A 20,457-nucleotide genomic window follows, 5' to 3' on the forward strand; every position below is an offset into this window, starting at 1 on the left:
CAGAGCTGATTTTCTTTCAAGGCGTCCTATGGTTGATGGTAATGATGCTGAAAATATGTGTGGAAAGGAGAAAGAGATGGTGATTGGCATTATTGACGGTAATATTGCATCTGAAGGTGTCATTTCTAGAGAATGCTGGGAGAATAAATTTGAGGGTGATCAGGTCCTTAAGACTTTGAAGAATTACATAATGGTTGGATGGCCTAAAGAGGGACGGATTCCTGATGATTTTATTTCATTTTTTAAAGTGCAATAGGAATTCAGTGTTGAGGGGAATTAGGTGGTGAGAGGTACCAAGTTGATTCCTTCAAATGAATTGAGAAGCTGGTTTGTCAATTTAGCACATAAACATGTTGGCATTACAGGCATAAGGAAAAAGTGCATCTTAAATACTGGTGGCCAGGAATGGACGTAAATGTGGAGATGATGGTTGACAGATGTGGAGTGTGTGCCTGGGCTGAAAAGTTTATAAGTACAAGGAACACTTCTTTGTTTCCGGTGACATTCCCTGCACCCCTCTAGGAAAACATTGGCATGGATTTTATTGGACCTATTGGAGGAAATAATGAAGGTAAGTGATTTGTGTTGGTGGTTGCTGACGATCACTCCAAATGGGTGCCATATACATTTTAGAGGGAACCCAGTACTTTAAATGTAATAACATTTTTGAGGCACTTGTTCTGGTCAGAAGGAGTTCCTGTCTCTGTAGTCACAGACAATGGTGTACAGTTTGTCTTGCATCAAATTATGGAATTCTTGAACAATCTAGAAATCAAACACTTGACCACTGCACTTTATAGCACTCAGGGTAATGGCATGGTAGAGATGGTCAATCACATGTTGAAGAAAACCATGTATTTAGCTATTACGACTGGTGGGCAAGTTCCAGAAGCAACTGGGAATAGGATTTGGTGCTATCATACTATACCACACTCTACAACTGGAGTTACCCATTTTGCGTTATTGGGAAGAAGACATTCTTTTAATGAATTGTCCCCTAAATGGGTTATTGAGAAATCTGATCCTGAAAAGGGCATTCTCAACCTGGAATCCATGAACCAAAAAAGGAAGCTGCACAAGGTACAGCTAAATGCTGGTATGATGAACTCAAAAAGGTGAAAGAAGTGGACTTTAAGGTAGGAGAGTGTGTGAAAATAAGGAGACCCTGTAGGAAGAGAGGGTTTAAGTTCTATCCAGAAACTAATATTATACAGGTGGTCAAAGACTCTGATAAAGTAGAAGGGGGAAAAGTGGTGGAGCAAAAGTGGCGAAAATAGACAAGAATGGGGTAGAGAGAGAGAATCTAACTAGGAGAATGCTTTCAGCAGATGGAAAAGTTGAGGATAGACGTGTGCAAGATCATCTGAAAAAAGGTTTGTAACCCACCATCTCCGATGGAAACTGAGGAGAATGCAGATGGGTCAAATGGAATGGCTTACAGTGGCAATATGGATGGTACAAGCATAATTGAAGATCTCATTGGAGCTGGTAATGTGAAAGGACCGTCTGAGTTCACTCGGAAAATTATTGGGGGTACTGAGCAAAAAGGGAACCAAAATGCTGAGCTAGAAGAGATTAATGATAAGTTACCAAAACCTAGAGGAATAATTTGTAAACCAAAATATTTAGAAGACTTTGTAGTGTATTGAACCTTACTTCAGCAGTTTCTTTTTAATACTGTTCTATGATGTGATTTTTCACTATAATTTAATGGATTTGGTTAGTGTAAATTTATTGTATTTGTAGCACTTTAGGTAAACCATGCTTTTATATCTGGAGCCCTTCTCTATGTTTATGCAACCAGCAGGGCTTGTGGATTGCTATGTTGAGAATGTTTTCTAATGACTTCAAGGCGACATTCCAGAGATCCTCAGTTGTCCCTGTGCTCTGTGAATGCCGGTCGCTGAGGAACACTTTCCCCATGACTTCTGTAATGAACCATTCAAACACATTGACCCGTGGAGCTTCTTCGTGTGAACTATGTTACAACATTTTAGGATCTCATACTCTGCCTTAACACGTTACAAATTTAAGATCATGTCATAGAAAAAATATCACACATTTTATGTTTTTCATACCAACTGTGACATTTTGATCCACTTCTTTTTTTAACGAGCTGTCCCCATTATAAACAAGCTCACTCTGGGTAACAGCTTGTGTCTTGGAAGTTGATGTTGCTCCCACTCTGTGATATACATAGTGTACGTGGGGGCGGATGGAACGTTCTCTAAGACGTCTAGAGGGATTCACTTTTGTGCTTCCTTTAAAGGCCCAAATTCCTTCTTTACTGAGCTTTGTCACATATTTGTATTTTAACGATTGATGGGGAATAGATCGCCAATACTGGTAATTAGAACAATGAGTACAAACCGGCTGCATTACAGAGACACGTCACCTCCCTTGGGAAGGCCCGAAGGGTATACTAAGGTTCATGGATATGACAAAGCCTCGACCTCCATGGTATTTCTGTCCAGAGCAATGTGGTACCTTCAGCACCAGAAATCATACACCTCCTTTGTAAAATTCACTCCCTTAGTATCCCCTGTTCGAATTATTTACTTTCTCGTGGGTCAAATAATGATGTATTTTATTAACCTTGTCTTTTGAGATGTGACATGCCATACCTATGGCGCTGCAGGGGTGCGATGTTTCTTCAGCAGTGTTATGACATTATTATAGGACCCATGCACATTAATTTAAATCTCACTTACTATAAAGAAGCAAAAAAATATATATACTGCAAGGAACACAACTCAGTCATAAATAATTAATCTTGTATGTTTTAAATAAATATATCTCTCTCTCTCTCTATATATATATATATACATATATATATATATATATATATCGTTTATCATACAAAGAGAAAGAGCGTAGATTGCAACAGTGAAAAAACTCCATGCACAATTGAATATGGCTAGAAAGGCTCTAATATGTTTTTCAACGTTGCAGGTGTTGCAAAAGCATGATAGTGAATCCACACCTCTACGAGATCATAGTGAACACTCATTGTGTGTCAGGAAGAGGGATCAGAAAGAGAGAGCGAAGCATCTAATGATTTTACTGTGGGGATTATGTCAAGATTCGGTAATGAGAAATTGTAAAGAAGGCCATTCAGGTGGTAAATGTCCCATGTTCATGATCTTGATGCCTAAAGTATCTTATGGTCAGTCCGTGAAGAGGGCATCAATAACCACTAATGTCTTTATTTCAGGAATTCTTTTACAGTGCTCTAGTGGAGCCAAGGCATGTAAGAAATGGTTATGATATGAACCAGCAACACCCCTTTGCCTATTAAGTTTCTACTTATCAGGATGTTTTATTATTTTTTTCAGTGAACTGACGACAATTCGTATTTATTGCACTATTTTTCTCAAATTTGCTTTATAAGCTCTGACATTCCACAGCTTACTTTAATGACTGTTGTTGGACCTGGCTTTTTGACAGGGACATCCCCAAACCTTTTGCCTCCTTCCTCCTATTTTTTCTGACCTGTTGTTGTTGGCTTTTGACCTCTGGGCACTTTACCACTGCTAACCAGTGCTAAAGTGCATATGCTCTCTGTGTAAATTGTACTACTGATGGTTTATCCATGATTGACTATTTAATTTACTTGTAAGTCCCTGGTAGAGTGCACTACATGTGCCTAGGGCAGGTAGATTAAATGCTACTAGTGGGCCTGCAGCACTGGTTGTGCCACCCACCTCAGTAGCCCCTTAACCTTGTCTCAGGCCTGCCATTGCAAGGCCTGTGTGTGCAGTTTCACTGCCACTTCGACTTGGCATTTAAAGGTACTTGCCAAGCCTAGAACTCACCTTTTTCTATACATAAGTCACCCCTAATGTGTGCCCTAGGTAACCCCTAGAGCAGGGTGCTGTGTAGGTAAAAGGCAGGACATGTACCTGTGTAGTTATATGTCCTGGTAGTGTAAAACTCCTAAATTCGTTTTTACACTACTGTGAGGCCTGCTCCTTTCATAGGCTAACATTGGGGCTGCCCTCATACACTGTTGAAGTGGCAGCTGCTGATCTGAAAGGAGCAGGAAGGTCATATTTAGTATGGCCAGAATGGTAATACAAAATCCTGCTGACTGGTGAAGTCGGATTTAATATTACTATTCTAGAAATGCCACTTTTAGAAAGTGAGCATTTCTTTGCACTAAAATCTTGTTGTGCCCTTCAATCCACGTCTGGCTAGGTTTAGTTGACAGCTCCTTGTGCATTCACTCAGACACACCCCAAACACAGGGTACTCAGCCTCACTTGCATACATCTGCATTTTGAATGGGTCTTCCTGGGCTGGGAGGGTGGAGGGCCTGCCCTCACACAAAGGACTGCCACCCCCCCTACTGGGACTCTGGCAGACAGGATTGAACTGAAAGGGGGCTTGCTGCATTTCTTAGACACTCTTTGAAGTCACCCCCACTTCAAAGGCACAACTTAGTATAAAACAGGGCCTCTGCCCTACCTCATCAGACACTTGCTGGAGAAGAAACCTGAACCAGAAACTACTTCCTGCCAAGAAGAACTGCCTGGCTGCTCAAAGGACTCACCTGTCTGCTTTTCTACAAAGGACTGCTGCCTTGCTGTTGGCCTGCTGCCTTGCTGAACTCTTGTCTGGCTGTAAAAGTGCTCTCCAAGGGCTTGGATAGAGCTTGCCTCCTGTTCCCTGAAGTCTCAGGACCAAAAAGACTTATCTCTTCCTCTTGGACGCTCCGTGCGCCGAACTTTTCGACGCACAGCTTGTTCCGCGGCAAGAAAAACGCTGCACACCGACGCTGATCGATGCAATGTCTTCGGGACGACCGAAACTTAGACGCACGGCCTCGCAAGGACAACGCCGGCCGACTTCCCGGGAGAAATCGACGCGACACCTGCCGTGTGAAAAAAACTTTGACGCACGGCCTCGCAAGGACAACGCCGCCCGACTCCGCAGGAGAAATCGACGCGACGCCTGCCGTGAGATCGAAACTTTGACGCACGGCCTCGCAAGGACAACGCCGCCCGACTCCGCAGGAGAAATCGACGCGACGCCTGCTGTGAGATCGAAACTTTGACGCACGGCCTCGCAAGGACAACGCCGCCCGACTCCGCAGGAGAAATCGACGCGACGCCTGCCGTGAGATCGAAACTTCGACGCGCAGCCCCGCAGAACGACGCGCAGCTGGAAAACAAGCAGGAAAATCCACGCACAGACCCGGGACATCTGGTACTCCCCACAAACCACTGTAAGAGACTGTCCGCGCGCCGGAAAACGACGCCCGACTCCCCGCGTGGAAAATAATGACGCAAGTCCATGTGTGCTGAGGAGAAATCGACGCACACACCAGTTTTCCACGCACCTCTTTTCCTGTGGCCCTCTGAGGAGATTTTCCACCAGAAACCAGGTACTTTGTGTTTGAAAGAGACTTTGTTTACTTTCTAAAGACTTAAGACACTTTCTATCACTTTTCAGTGATATCTTTACAAATTCGTATTGCAGCTTTGATAGTTTTGACCTGAAGATACCCAGATAAATATTATATATTTTTCTAAACACTGTGTGGTGTATTTTTGTGGTGTTATGCTATGGTGTTGTATGATTTATTGCACAAATGCTTTACACATTGCCTTCTAAGTTAAGCCTGACTGCTCGTGCCAAGCTACCGGAGGGTGAGCACAGGCTGATTTTGGATTGTGTGTGACTTACCCTGACTAGAGTGAGGGTTCTTGCTTGGACAGAGGGCAACCTGACTGCCAACCAAAAACCCCATTTCTAACATTGGTGATCAGCGGTGAGGATAGGACTTGTGTTTGTGCAGTGACATACAGTAGCTAAGTATTTCACTACCTACCCACAGTTGAAGGTCAACTTGATTTTTCATCTTTTTTGGCTTTTGATTCTCTGATGTCCTCCTGGATATACTATTGATATTTTGGACTTTATATTTTGGTTTTTGCTGGTAAGATCTTATCAGAATGGGATTGCTTACCTACTCATTCTTTGTTCGTACTGACCACCTCACTAAGGCTGACCTAAGGAAGCTTTGCAGAAAATGGGGCCTTCCTGTAGCAAGGAGATCTACTAAGGCGGAGATGCTACATAACTACATAGTCTGGGGGGAGGAAAGATGGGCAGAGAGAGAGGCAGCAAGAAACCAAATGACTAAGTACCCCTCAGATGAGGAGGAGGACTACGCACATGAGGAGGAAGACTGCTCACATGAGGAGGAAGACTACTCAGATGAGGAAAGAGACCCAGAGATAGATGAATGGCTCTGAAGTCAAAGGCGACAGGAGCAACAATTAGAGGAGTATCTTGCAGAGGTTGAGGCAAAAAGACTCTTAGCCCTGGAAGAAGAAAAGATTGCAGCTCAAGCGCTGAGCTGTAAAGAGCTGAAACTGGAGGCCGGAAGGGCTGAGTCCAGTTCAGATGGTGGCAGCAAAAATCTTGCATCCGGTACTGCTGAAGAAGGGCACAAGCCCAGAGATGTGGTGCCCAACTTGAAGAAGGGAGTTGACACACCCCAGGCGGTTCAAGGGTATGAGGTAGTTCCCGTTATGCACAGGGTCCCTGAGAAGGATTGGGGAACTGGCACAGGGAGTCATATTCCTACTGGGGGGAGGGACACTTTACTGACTCTAGCAGAGAGTGACAGAGAAAAGGGTTCCCCCCTGGTGGACGTCCTGGATATAGAGTGTAGAGACATCCCAGAAGAGTATGGGTTGAGTGTCAGGGACAGACAGATACTGTCTCACTAGTCTCAGGAGGGTGAGGTAGAGTGCTTTTCCAAGGTTGAGTTACTGGATGGTTGGGTGAAGGGTACTGTGGTTAATACATGTGAAGGGCAGAGTGATGTAATTGCTGGAGAGCATATGTCTGGTCCTTATTTTCCAGAGCTACGCCAACACCAGGTGGAGTGTGAGTTCTCTGACCCCAGGGAACTTACAATGGAGGCAGACTTCTGGGTGAGTACCAGAGAGTCTGAAGAGGCATTTGGGGGTGCTCCTGAAGGGAGTGGTCTAGGTGGTTCCCAACCGAGGGAGGTGGGAAAGGATTGTAGTGTCCCAGGTAGGTCCCAGGTCCTAGAGGGTTCCATGAGGGAACACCAGGAGGAAAGCCTAGCCTGTACCGTAGGGCCACCTTTTGAGGGAAGCCCCGCAGTGTCAGAAGAACTTGGGGGGGTGACTGTAGCCAGCATCCCAACAGTTCTGGTGTCTGGCAGTACCCCTCCTAGTGAGGGGGTGCAGAAGTCCAGACATAGGGTTGAGAGGGGGTTGCAGACCCCAGTGGAGGACCTTGAGAGTCAGGGGACAGCTCTGAGAGCAGAGCCCCCCAGGAATGTCCCAGGTGAAACCGTTTCTGGTTTGGGGGAAACCCAAACTCTGCCGGATGGGCAGAGGTCGGGAGACCTGCGCCAACCAGACTCTTGTGTGGCCCTTGGGGACGGTGTGTCCCTTGTGGGGGGTGAGAGTGCCCCCCAGGAAGTCCTGGCATGCCAGGCAAAGATTCAACCTCAGGGTGGTGACTATGGGTTGGATACCCAGGTTCAGAGGTTAAACTCTGACCTGGTGGGAGGTAGGTGTGCCTCCCAAGAATTCCTGCTGTGCCAGGCAATTGTCCAACCTCAGGGTGTTGACTCTGGGTTGGATGACCAGGTTCAGAGGTTAAACTCTGACCTGGTGGGGGGTAGGTGTGCCCCCCAGAAAGTCCTGGCGTGCCAGGCAATTGCCCAACCTCAGGGTGGTGACCCTGGGTTGGGGAACCAGGCTCAGAGGTTAAACTCTGACCTGGTGGGAGGTAGGTGTGCCTCCCTGGAAGTCCTGGCGTGCCAGGCAATTGTTCAACCTCAGGGTGGTGACTCTGGGTTGGATACCCAGGTTCAGAGGTTAAACTCTGACCTGGTGGGAGGTAGGTGTGCCTCCCAAGAAGTCCTGCTGTGCCAGGCAATTGTCCAACCTCAGGGTGTTGACTCTGGGTTGGATGACCAGGTTCAGAGGTTAAACTCTGACCTGGTGGGGGGTAGGTGTGCCCCCCAGGAAGTCCTGGCGTGCCAGGCAATTGCCCAACCTCAGGGTGGTGACCCTGGGTTGGGGAACCAGGCTCAGAGGTTAAACTCTGACCTGGTGGGAGGTAGGTGTGCCTCCCAGGAAGTCCTGGCATGCCAGGCAAAGATTCAACCTCAGGGTGGTGACTCTGGGTTGGATACCCAGGTTCAGAGGTTAAACTCTGACCTGGTGGGAGGTAGATGTGCCGCCCAAGAAGTCCTGCTGCACCAGGCAATTGTCCAACCTCAGGGTGTTGACTCTGGGTTGGATGACCAGGTTCAGAGGTTAAACTCTGACCTGGTGGGGGGTAGGTGTGCCCCCCAGAAAGTCCTGGCGTGCCAGGCAATTGCCCAACCTCAGGGTGGTGACCCTGGGTTGGGGCACCAGGCTCAGAGGTTAAACTCTGACCTGGTGGGAGGTAGGTGTGCCTCCCTGGAAGTCCTGGTGTACCAGGCAGTTGTCCAACCTCAGGGTGCTGACTCTGGGTTGGATAACCGGGTTCAGAGGTTAAACTCTGACCTGGTAGGGGGTAGGTGTGCCCCCCAGAAAGCCCTGGCGTGCCAGGCAGTTGCCCAACATCAGGGTGGTGACCCTAGGTTGGAGAACCAGGTCCAGAGGTTAAACTCTGACCTGGTGGAGAGTCAGTGTGCCCTCCAGGAAGTCCTGGCGTGCCAGGCAATTGTTCAACTTCAGGGTGGTGACTCCGAGTTGAATGGCCAAGTTCACAGGTTAAACTCTGACCTGGTGGAGGGTCAGTGTGCCCTCCAGGAAGTCCTGGCATGCCAGGCAATTGTTCAACTTCAGGGTGGTGACTCTGAGTTAAATGGTCAGGTGCTGAGGTTAAACTCTGACCTGGTGGGGGGTAGGTGTGCCTCCCAGGAAGTCCTGGTTTGCCAGGCAGTGATCCAGTCTGAGGGTACAGACCCTGGGCTGGAAGACCAGGTTCAGGGTGTCCCCCCGGACCTGGAGGGAGGGGCTACTGATAACAGTGCCCCTACCATGTTGTCTTCTGAGGAGGCCACTCCTAGTTGGAGGGTGCTGGACCCCAGAAGGAAGGGCAGGGGGAGGGAAGCCTCACCCCGGGCCCTAGTCCAACCGGAAGGTACAGGCCCCAGGTTGGAGGGCCAGTTGCAGGTTAACAGCCCTGCACTGGTGGAGAAATGGTACAGGGCGACTTCTGTAAGCACCCTGACCATGTTGGACTCTGGGGGTACTGCTCCAGGAGGGAGGGTACAGAGCCCCAGAGGGGAGGACCAGGTTCAGGCTGTCATCCCTGACCTGGTGGAAGGGAGAGTGGTTAAAGGGTGCCCAGCACCTGGGGCTACCGCCCCCACTCTCCACAGCCACAGTGGTTGGAGAGCTTTGAGAGGCCTGGGGCCTGGCTCTCATCCCTGGCAGCTGTCAGTAATCACTGTGGCTTGCTGTCCGGGTGGACAGAGTTATCCCTGGGGAGGGGACAAGTGTCACACCCAGGGGGTAGAGTGGGCAACACCACTGTGTTGGTCATGGTGGTACTATCCTGCTCCTGGGATACATCTGTGAGCAAAGTAAGGTTAGGTGCTGCACAGATGGGATCCGCAGGTAAGGAGAAAGGTTCCCCATGGGTTGGCTTAGTGGGCCCTGAGAGTATGGACAGAGGGATCCAATTGGAGTCAGGAAGGCGAAGAACTGGAGCATGCCCCTGCTGTTGTGGGCCTGGGTCCTTGTTCTGTCGCCTCAAACAGGGAAGTACATCAGGATAGTGATTGTTCTCCCCTGGCTTTAGGCTGGTAGGGGGTCATGTTGGACCTGGCTTTTTGACAGGGACATCCCCACACTTTTTGCCTCCTTCCTCCTATTTTTTCTGACCTGTTGTTGTTGGCTTTTGACCTCTGGGCACTTTACCACTGCTAACCAGTGCTAAAGTGCATATGCTCTCTGTGTAAATTGTACTACTGATTGGTTTATCCATGATTGACTATTTAATTTACTTGTAAGTCCCTGGTAGAGTGCACTACATGTGCCTAGGGCAGGTAGATTAAATGCTACTAGTGGGCCTGCAGCACTGGTTGTGCCACCCACCTCAGTAGCCCCTTAACCATGTCTCAGGCCTGCCATTGCAAGGCCTGTGTGTGCAGTTTCACTGCCACTTCGACTTGGCATTTAAAGGTACTTGCCAAGCCTAGAACTTCCCTTTTTCTATACATAAGTCACCCCTAATGTGTGCCCTAGGTAACCCCGAGAGCAGGGTGCTGTGTAGGTAAAAGGCAGGACATGTACCTGTGTAGTTATATGTCCTGGTAGTGTAAAACTCCTAAATTCGTTTTTACACTACTGTGAGGCCTGCTCCTTTCATAGGCTAACATTGGGGCTGCCCTCATACACTGTTGAAGTGGCAGCTGCTGATCAGAAAGGAGCAGGAAGGTCATATTTAGTATGGCCAGAATGGTAATACAAAATCCTGCTGACTGGTGAAGTCGGATTTAATATTACTATTCTAGAAATGCCACTTTTAGAAAGTGAGCATTTCTTTGCACTAAAATCTTGTTGTGCCCTTCAATCCACGTCTGGCTAGGTTTAGTTGACATCTCCTTGTGCATTCACTCAGACACACCCCAAACACAGGGTACTCAGCCTCACTTGCATACATCTGCATTTTGAATGGGTCTTCCTGGGCTGGGAGGGTGGAGGGCCTGCCCTCACACAAAGGACTGCCACACCCCCTACTGGGACTCTAGCAGACAGGATTGAACTGAAAGGGGGCTTGCTGCATTTCTTAGACACTCTTTGAAGTCACCCCCACTTCAAAGGCACAACTTAGTCTAAAACAGGGCCTCTGTCCTACCTCATCAGACACTTGCTGGAGAAGAAACCTGAACCAGAAACTACATCCTGCCAAGAAGAACTGCCTGGCTGCTCAAAGGACTCACCTGTCTGCTTTTTTACAAAGGACTGCTGCCTTGCTGTTGGCCTGCTGCCTTGCTGAACTCTTGTCTGGCTGTAAAAGTGCTCTCCAAGGGCTTGGATAGAGCTTGCCTCCTGTTCCCTGAAGTCTCAGGACCAAAAAGACTTCTCTCTTCCTCTTGGACGCTCCGTGCGCTGAACTTTTCGACGCACAGCTTGTTCCGCGGCAAGAAAAACGGCGCACACCGACGCTGATCGACGCGACATCTTCGGGACGACCGAAACTTTGACGCACGGCCTCGCAAGGACAACGCCGCCCGACTTCCCGGGAGAAATCGACGCGATGCCTGCCGTGAGATCAAAACTTTGACGCACGGCCTCGCAAGGACAACGCCGCCCGACTCCGCAGGAGAAATCGACGCAACGCCTGCCGTGAGATCGAAACTTTGACGCACGGCCTCGCAAGGACAACGCCGCCCGACTCCGCAGGAGAAATCGACGCGACGCCTGCTGTGAGATCGAAACTTTGACGCACGGCCTCGCAAGGACAACGCTGCCCGACTCCGCAGGAGAAATCGACGCGACGCCTGCCGTGAGATCGAAACTTCAACGCGCAGCCCCGCAGAACGACGCGCAGCTGGAAAACAAGCAGGAAAATCCACGCACAGACCCGGGACATCTGGTACTCCCCACCAACCACAGTAAGAGACTGTCCGCGCGCCGGAAAACGACGCCCGACTCCCCGCGTGGAAAATAACGACCCAAGTCCGTGTGTGTTGAGGAAAAATCGACGCACACACCAGTTTTCCACGCACCTCTTCTCCTGTGGCCCTCTAAGGAGATTTTCCACCAGAAACCAGGTACTTTGTGTTTGAAAGAGACTTTGTTTACTTTCTAAAGACTTAAGACACTTTCTATCACTTTTCAGTGATATCTTTACAAATTCGTATTGCAACTTTGATCGTTTTGACCTGAAGATACCCAGATAAATATTATATATTTTTCTAAACACTGTGTGGTGTATTTTTGTGGTGTTATTCTATGGTGTTGTATGATTTATTGCACAAATGCTTTACACATTGCCTTCTAAGTTAAGCCTGACTGCTCGTGCCAAGCTACCGGAGGGTGAGCACAGGCTGATTTTGGATTGTGTGTGACTTACCCTGACTAGAGTGAGGGTTCTTGCTTGGACAGAGGGCAACCTGACTGCCAACCAAAAACCCCATTTCTAACAACTGTAATACTGATGTACAGACCAGTTCTCTTTTAAGATAGATGCTTTATTGTCTATTATCCTTTCTTGACACTAACCAGTGGCGTCTAGTGATCTTTGAAAGTAGTGGAAGGTAAATATCCGCTCGCACCATACATACAGATATAAACGTGTGAGCTTAGACTCATCTAGAGAAGGCAGGAAGGTTTCCCTCTCCAAGAACATGTTTATATTGATACAAATAATCCATTCTAAAGCACTATCAAAATCATAACACTTTGTAAAAGCCCATAGGCACTCGAGTCATACTCATAAAATATTCCACTGGACTTCAAGGTTGTGCATTGTTGAGAGTAATGTTGCTGAACAATGTCTAGGGCTCATCATGATTCGTAGCATTTCATTTCACCTCGGCATTTCACTTTCTTTCATATTATTGCCTTGCATGGCTAGGTATCATCGTATCATCATCTCATGCTACAGATGGCCCCAGTACACCAAACATCACTACCATCTCACTATTGGTAGGCAGCAGTAGGCCTGAACGCCCACAAAATGGCCCCGCACAGTCAATGACATGATACATGTGATGCATGGACTATCACTGGTTTTAGGTTGCTGGCATAAGAAGTCTGCTTGAGAGCTGCCGGGAGCAGATTGAAGCTTCAATCCTCTAGCGGAGCACTAGTGCATCCCAGTTGTAAACCAACGATTCTTAAACGTTTGATATCCCTGGACCTCCCAGTGAATCACTAGTAAAACCTGGGGAAACAGCTGAAGGAATTTCTATGATCTGAACCTCACAATATTAAAGAAAAGACAGAAACAAATATAGATCAAAAAATTTACAAATAGTGGAGTATTTCATTTAATTCACCAACAAAAAATACACGAACGTCAACATTTCAATTGTAATGGGAAACTTCGAGCTTTTCAAGATGTAGTTTTATTTCAAAAATACAAACCAATATGATAGACTCCAGCATATCAGTGTATTTTTGGCTCCTAATGTATGTCCTTTTTTTGTTGATACAAATCAGTGTTGCGTCAGTTGAGGACACCAATACTCCTTATTAGATTCCATTCGCTGTACTTGCATTGCCCCCAAGGATTAAGATATTGATACCAAATTAATGTTTCACTTCGAATTTCACATTTCTTCACATTGACAGAGAGTTTAAAAACTTGGAATTTTCAGCTTTGCTTTTAATGTATATACATTTTATCTTCTGATGTGTTTTAATTTGATAAATGTCGCAGACTCCCTACATAGGTGTCACAGACCCCCCAGGGATCCACGAACCACTGCTTTAATCTACCCGAACTGCATACCTGTAATGGAGCCACTGGAATCACAAACCCATCCCACAGACAGTTTTTTCCTGTCCGTGGGACAGTCTGGAGCTGGCGAGTAAGACACTGAACCATTTCTCACCTTGGGAGTGACAGAGACGATTTGAGGATTGACACTAACCTTATCACCTCCTGAAGCAACCCTTACCACAATAAGTAGCATGGAGTTCTGAACTGTGTGCATGAGCTGGGTTTACTGTTCTTACCTGGCAGGAATCCTGTTGTCCGCGCATGAATCCGGCACACATCATGTTGTTCGAGTAGACAGCTGGATAAGACTCCTCACACAGTGCACTGGAAAGGATTGGCAGATTCAGACATTGGAGAGCATCTGCAGACATTTCTGGAAAAAGAGTGCAACATTTAGTTAATTTATTTATTAATTCTTCTATCTATTTATGTATTAATTTATTTGGAACCCATACATTTCTTACATAAATACTAGGAATAGCAATAAATAGTACTTAAGAATTTATGCGGTGATCTGGTAATGTAAGAAAGTGCTCACAACGTTTTGAGAGGAATATTAAGACCTCACTTTTACAAAGCATTTTATATCACAGTGTTTGCTGGTTCTATGCAGATTATGCTATTTTGCAATTTAATGGTACTCAATTTACTGAATTCTGAGGGATGAAAGACTGAGTTATCTCTATTGAGATTCAAACCCATGACCCCTTCACAGAAAATGACACCACTGATGTTGCAAATAGGTCCTGGCATTTAGTCCATCAAAATCTTTGGTTTGTTTAGACACCCATTTTTTTTAGCTTTTACTTTCGGTACATTTCCTTATCTGAATCCTACCCATGGCAATTTCCTGATATTTGGACTGAGCATGTTTACTGCTGGTGTCCATCCTTTAAGATAAGGCTACACAGGTAAAGCTAGGGTCAGTGGCACATGATTGGTTACACGTGAACATGTGTGCACATGCGTTTGCGAATGTGTTTGGGCTGTGTGTGTTAGACTACTATCAGCACACCAATTGTGTACAGGTAGTCTGGTGCAGAAGAGACCCTCCCAGGATAGGTGCTCACCTGTGGTAGGCCTTATAATATTAGTGCGCATGCATAGATAGATCAGCAGGGTTTACTTGAAAATCTGTAATGTCACTGTATTAGACACAGGTGAAATCTGCCTTAAAGTGCAGTTTTGCTCCACTTAACCTACACAGTCCAGAGTGGTAACAAGCTGGGGTGAAACATGCACACAAGTTTTAAAATGTAGGTTCCCAATAATATACATGGACATCCTATTGGTCAACCAGAATTGTCATATTTCTCTAGCACACCTCAGAATCAGATTCCAGGCCTTTTTTTCCTCCTGCTGGGCCAAGGTAATTACTCTGCTCCCCAGCAGAGGAACAAAGACTTCCCTGAAAAGAGGAAGCAAGTATCACTTACTGACTTAGTTCCTGAGAAGGAAGGGGTGAGAAGGAAAATCTGCATTTGTTAATTATGTCTCATGGCACGGGGTTGGAACAACCCAGGCCCGCTGAACAATAAAAGAAGCCCATTTATAGCAAACACAGGAAAGGCTCCCCTTGGAAGTTTTTGGTAGCAGGGTATCTGGCATTGATGTCAGCAAAAGGTGGAGCTAGGACCCTCAGAGGAAATTGGCACAGGCTTTACAGTGGCATATTGGATTGTCCTAGAATGCTATGCAGGAGGGTTAAGACAGGGGTACAGGGATGATGTGACATCCTAGGACTGACCCTTGGATGCCTGCCATTCAGAAATGTTCACTTACACTAAACAAATCCCGGCAAAAGGTAGAGGCAGTGAGCATGACCATGGACATGCAACATGGACAGCCGGAAAGACAAGCCACCTGATGCCCCTGATGGACTAAGATCTTGGCCTGTAGCTAACCCACAGGACTAGATGGTTCTCTCCAGGGCAAATGATGCTGGCCCCCTTACAGATCTTGAGAACGAGTTGGAGGAAGACCGGGAGTTAGGAAAGGAGAAGACTGGCACGGGGAGCCAATAAAATTAGCTCCCCACAAACTGCACCCATTAAAGGACAGAAAACCTTTTGAAAATGCTGCTGGTTGGTAGGGCTTGTCCATGGAGTACAATGAGTTGAAGATCAAGAAAATCAGCTTAACAGGGCTGCAGGTATCCAACCATAAGGATTCTGACCTTTGACCCCTGGAATGAAATCGAGCATGTGACAGTCCACTGAATCTTAAGGAAGAACCCCGGAGTGTGCCAATGCCAGTGGTCGACAAAAGATCAATTAATTGTTTTTGACCAAGGAGGGGGTTGCATTGAGCTCCATCGCCACTCTCATTCTCAGCCAGGGAACCCGATCCCCCAGACATTGTGCTGGTATGATGGGTCCCTGGACCCAACCCCAGGACCCAGGATACTGAAAATGAAGGGCAGGTGTGGCCAAGAGTCATGACTCTACAATGCTCTTAGCCATGCTTTACCCATGCCCTCTATTCATGTCCACCCTGCTGTCTTCAATGGAGCTCTCAAAATTCCAATGTTCTAATAAAGTTTATTTTTACATAACACTCCATGCCACACTTTGTTATGTTTAAAAGCACGGGAAATAACAAGTGTTAAAGAATGCAATGCAAAGTGTTGACTACCGAAGGACGAAAAGCTGAGTTGGTGCAGTAGGGTTTGAAAACATGACCTGCAATTTTCAACTGATGACAGAGCAGAGCACTAATGTTGGGTTGAAGAAAGAAACAAAGAGAGTTACAATGCAGTGCATGTAACCTTACAAATTATTTTACACTTGTACCTTAATATATCACAGTCTGGAGTGAATGTTACCTAGCCATTATCATTTCAGCTAATTTATCAGAATATTTAAGACGATCTTAGAATTTTAAATGCAGATTGTTGAAAAACCCTACACTGTTTGTAGGGATGAAAACCCCCAGCTGAATCTCCAGTAGCCCCATTCCCACCAGATATTTTTTATCCTTATATTTTTTCATTTTTGTCTGAGTCCATGGACATGTAATCCCAAAGAAGCCTGTAAATTGCAGATCTAGTGTTTCCTAGGGAAGTCATAGCTGGTGGCTGCATTTGTGTAGCCATGGGGAGCCGAAGATGCTCCTAGTGCCTAGGTCCCCCAGACAACTGATAGTTCTATGGGGCCATACTAATAGCAGATTCTTCCCCAGGCAAATATCAATAACATAACATGCAAAGTGTGGGATGCATTCACAATTCACCTAGCCTTTGGAACTTTTACAGGAGGGCTATGCCTCCAGTACACATCATATGCTAGAAAGTGCACACTCACCTCTGCACCTTGTAGTGAGGCTGTGATGTCATCAGCAGCAGACCATTTGCAATAAATATGGCTCTGTGATGTTTTGTCTCCTCCAGCGAGATAACACAGCAAATTTATTGCAGTGCAAAAAAAATATACTTGGGTCCACATCTACTGAAGTTTTGCCTGGCCACCCGTCAAAACCAATCCAAAAGATGGCATCTGTTTACTTAGTGTTGGACAACATTACATTGCTTTGCGTCATGCGTGCTTCCGCACATAGATTTGCAAATGTGGGCATCGGACTTGTACATTTTATAATGAAGGAAATATGCAGGCAGCCAGGACCATAATCAGAAACACGTAATGAAGCACAAAGGTTACACTGATGCACAAATACAAAGCATGATTTGTGCACCTTTTTACATAGACATCATAACATAAGAATTGTTAAATTTTACAGGCAATTTGCATCCGCTGGATATCTTACCACCAGGTATTGTGTCTCCCCATCCAGACACAGTGCACCAGGTCCCGGTGGCCACACAACTCGTTGGCAGAGGAATCGATTGTACATACTGGTTGTATTGTGCTGGTTGAGCTAGCTTAATCAACATGATGTCATTATTCAGAGTTTCAGGATTGTAATTCGGATGTTGGATTTGCTTCACAGCAGCTATTTCTTGTTCCGTGAAATCAGGCTCAGATAGGACTTGCTCACCAAGGTAGGCTACCATGGTACCGGGTCTACCAAAGAAAAATGTTGATACAAATCAGTGAGAGAAAAAGAGAGAGAGGTAGAGAATATCTGCATGTTGAAAATACATTCAGGAGTGAAAAGAGATAATGAAGGCAGTCGAGAACAACATTGACATTCACAGATCCTTAGATTAAGGTGACTCCTGCCTCCTAATTCTACTCGATTTATCTGTGGCATCTGGTAGAGGAAATCATCCAGCGTCCCTTGAGACACTCAAGAACTGCACCGGTGTTAATGGCACAGTCCTGAGTTGGTTCACGTCCTATCTTCAACATTGTTCTCAACAAATAAAAATCAACAGTTGTCTCTCAAAGCCTGCACCAGCTCCACAAGAAATACCTCAAGGCTCAAGCCTATCTCCAGTCCTATTTAATCTCTTCATGGAACCCCTGACCGTTATTTTGAACCAAGCAGGGAACATATATCACCTATATGCTGAAGACACACAGCTCTACCACAAAATAAAATCTCAGTGACATCCGCCAATTAAATGCCACACTAATTAAGATACAAACCTGGGTAAACACCAACCACATTAAGCTGCAACCCAAATAGACTGAACTACTACTCTTTCCTCACAAATATAAATTTTACATATCCAAGAATAGCTGAATTTGGAAGCACTAAGCTGTTCTCTCACACTCTCTATCTCCGTAAAATCCTCTGGAATTGAGCATATCAACTGTTCAGTCGAAGGAGCATTCTACACACTAGAACATCTTAAGAAAATCAAACCGTTTATACCCCCTGAGGATCCTAAGAAGGAGGTGTAATCACTAGTCTTCTTGAAACTTGAGTTTGGCAACACCACCTTCACAGGAACTTCAGAAAGTCACCTTTTGCCCCTAAAAGCAACTCTAAATAAGGCTGCCAGCCTCATCACAGGAATCAAACAGTTTGACCACAGCTCGTCTGCCATTAAGAGTGTCAATTGGCTTTCCATTGAAGGGAAATGCATCTTCACAACACTTTGTATCACCCACAAAGCCCTGCATTAAAAAAAACAAATAACTAGGAACAAAATGATCGAGAGCAGGAAGAGGCTGGGCATTGAAAAGCTCCAACTTGGATTTTCTCATACCTCGTAATCTGAAAAATAAATCATCCCAGGTGTGCTCTTTCTCAGGAAATACTCCTAAGATTTGGAACTCACTCTCAAATGATCCCCACTAAAACCCTTTCTTTTCTTGCTTCAGACGGGACCTCAAATCTCTACTGCTTCGCAACTACCTCAACAGGCACACTAGTTAATCTACATTTCCCTAAGATCCAACCCACATCGAAAGAATCCACCAAGGTGATTGCCTGACTCTTTCAGTCGCAAAACTGTCTCCAATGCCATTACCTTAATGCTGTATTGTTATAAACTTTTCTGACTACTTCGACTACCTTAATGCTGTATTGTTATATACTTTGCTCTCTGACTGTTTTAACCTAGCAAATCCCCTCATGTTCTTCTAGTAAAATTATTCACATAACATGTAAAGCGCAATTATACCTTCAGGTCTAGCAAGCGCTAAGTAAAACTTTTAAAAAACCAAGTAAATAAATAATAAAAAACAGGTTTTAAGGAGATAGAGGGCAAGAATTGGGATGAAAAATGAGGGGAAAATGTAGAAGTCAATAAGGAGTATGAATATATGAAACTATTGTATCATCTAAGCAGCATTTGTGGGTACACCAGGGCATCAGTCAACTGCTCCAGATACCCCGGCCACCAAATTATAATGGAGAAAGAAGACTGGGACCGACAACTTTAGCTCCTGTTTATAGGAACTATGGAAACAAGGAAGGAAAACACTGACATGTGGAACTTTTCCTCTCGTGCCGTTTGTGAAATTAAACAAAATTGCAAAATGGACATCAAAAGTCAACAAAAGGCACAATGGGGGTCATTCCGACCCCGGCGGGCGGCGGTCGCCGCCCGCCTGGCGGGAACCGCCATATGGCCGCTCCGCGGTCGAAAGACCGCTGGGGCCATTCTGACTTTCCCACTGGGCCGGCGGGCGCTAGCCAATATAGCGCCTGCCGGCCCAGCGAGAAAGAGGCCTGCAACACTGAAGCCGGCTCCGAATGGAGCCGGCGGTGTTGCAGGTGTGCGACGGGTGCAGTTGCACCCGTCGCGCTTTTCACTGTCTGCTAGGCAGACAGTGAAAAGCAAACTGGGGCCCTGTTAGGGGGCCCCTGCACTGCCCATGCCATGGGCATGGGCAGTGCAGGGGCCCCCAGGAGCCCCAGGACACCCGTTCCCGCCAGCCTGTTCCTGGCTGTAAAAACCGCCATAAACAGGCTGGCGGGAAGGGGGTCAGAATCCCCATGGCGGCGCTGCTTGCAGCGCCACCATGGAGGATTTGGCAAACCGGGGGAAATCCGGCGGGAAGCCGCGGTCAGAATGGCCCAGGAAGCACCGCCAGCCTGTTGGGGGTGCTTCTGTCATTTTAGCCCTGCCGGTCTCGGACCGCCAGTGTTAGAATGACCCCCAATGTGACTAAAATGGCAAACTTTCTGCATGGCAAGCTCTCCCTCATAGAGCCACATAAGATGTTTTAGGGAAAAAATTAAAGGGACAGGCCCAAGAAAGAAATAGCACGCATACAGCTTTTATTTATTTATTTTATTTTTAAAAATAAACAAAAGTCTGTCCAATGGAGAGTACAGAAACAAACCATCTCAGCTTTACGGGTAGAACTATGCCGGTTTCTGTCTTTAATGTTGCAAACCTCTATTGAAAGTTGATGATCTATATTTGGAATTTCATATTTTGGAAGTTCCTCTGACACTAGGGGGCATATTTATGAGCCCCTTGCGCTGCTGGAGCATCACTTTCTGTGTTGCTCCAGTGGCGCAGACTACAAAATCATATCTATGAGGGCACACAAAGGCAGTTTGTATGGCTTTGAATGGCCTCATTGATGGGAGTAAGGCAAAGCAAAGCAAGCCACTCCTTTGCCTTACTCTGCGCTTGTGGGGGGAGTTCCA

General features: G+C 46.3%; 1 protein-coding gene across 1 annotated transcript in view; it reads right to left on the minus strand.

Moving 5' to 3' along the window:
* The window catches only part of LOC138297111 (trypsin I-P1-like), a 45,802-nt gene extending 28,347 nt beyond the window's left edge, over nt 1–17,455 (minus strand). Inside the window, exons 1-2 of the mRNA XM_069236610.1 lie at nt 17,209–17,455; nt 13,683–13,819 (exon numbers count right to left, since the gene is read on the minus strand). Of these exons, the coding sequence (XP_069092711.1) occupies nt 13,683–13,819; nt 17,209–17,455 (384 nt within the window). The remainder of the gene's footprint in view (nt 1–13,682; nt 13,820–17,208) is intronic.
* Between the last annotated feature and the right edge of the window lie 3,002 nt (nt 17,456–20,457).

This window comes from Pleurodeles waltl, chromosome 5 (assembly GCF_031143425.1).
Source record: "Pleurodeles waltl isolate 20211129_DDA chromosome 5, aPleWal1.hap1.20221129, whole genome shotgun sequence".
Lineage (NCBI taxonomy): Eukaryota > Metazoa > Chordata > Amphibia > Caudata > Salamandridae > Pleurodeles > Pleurodeles waltl.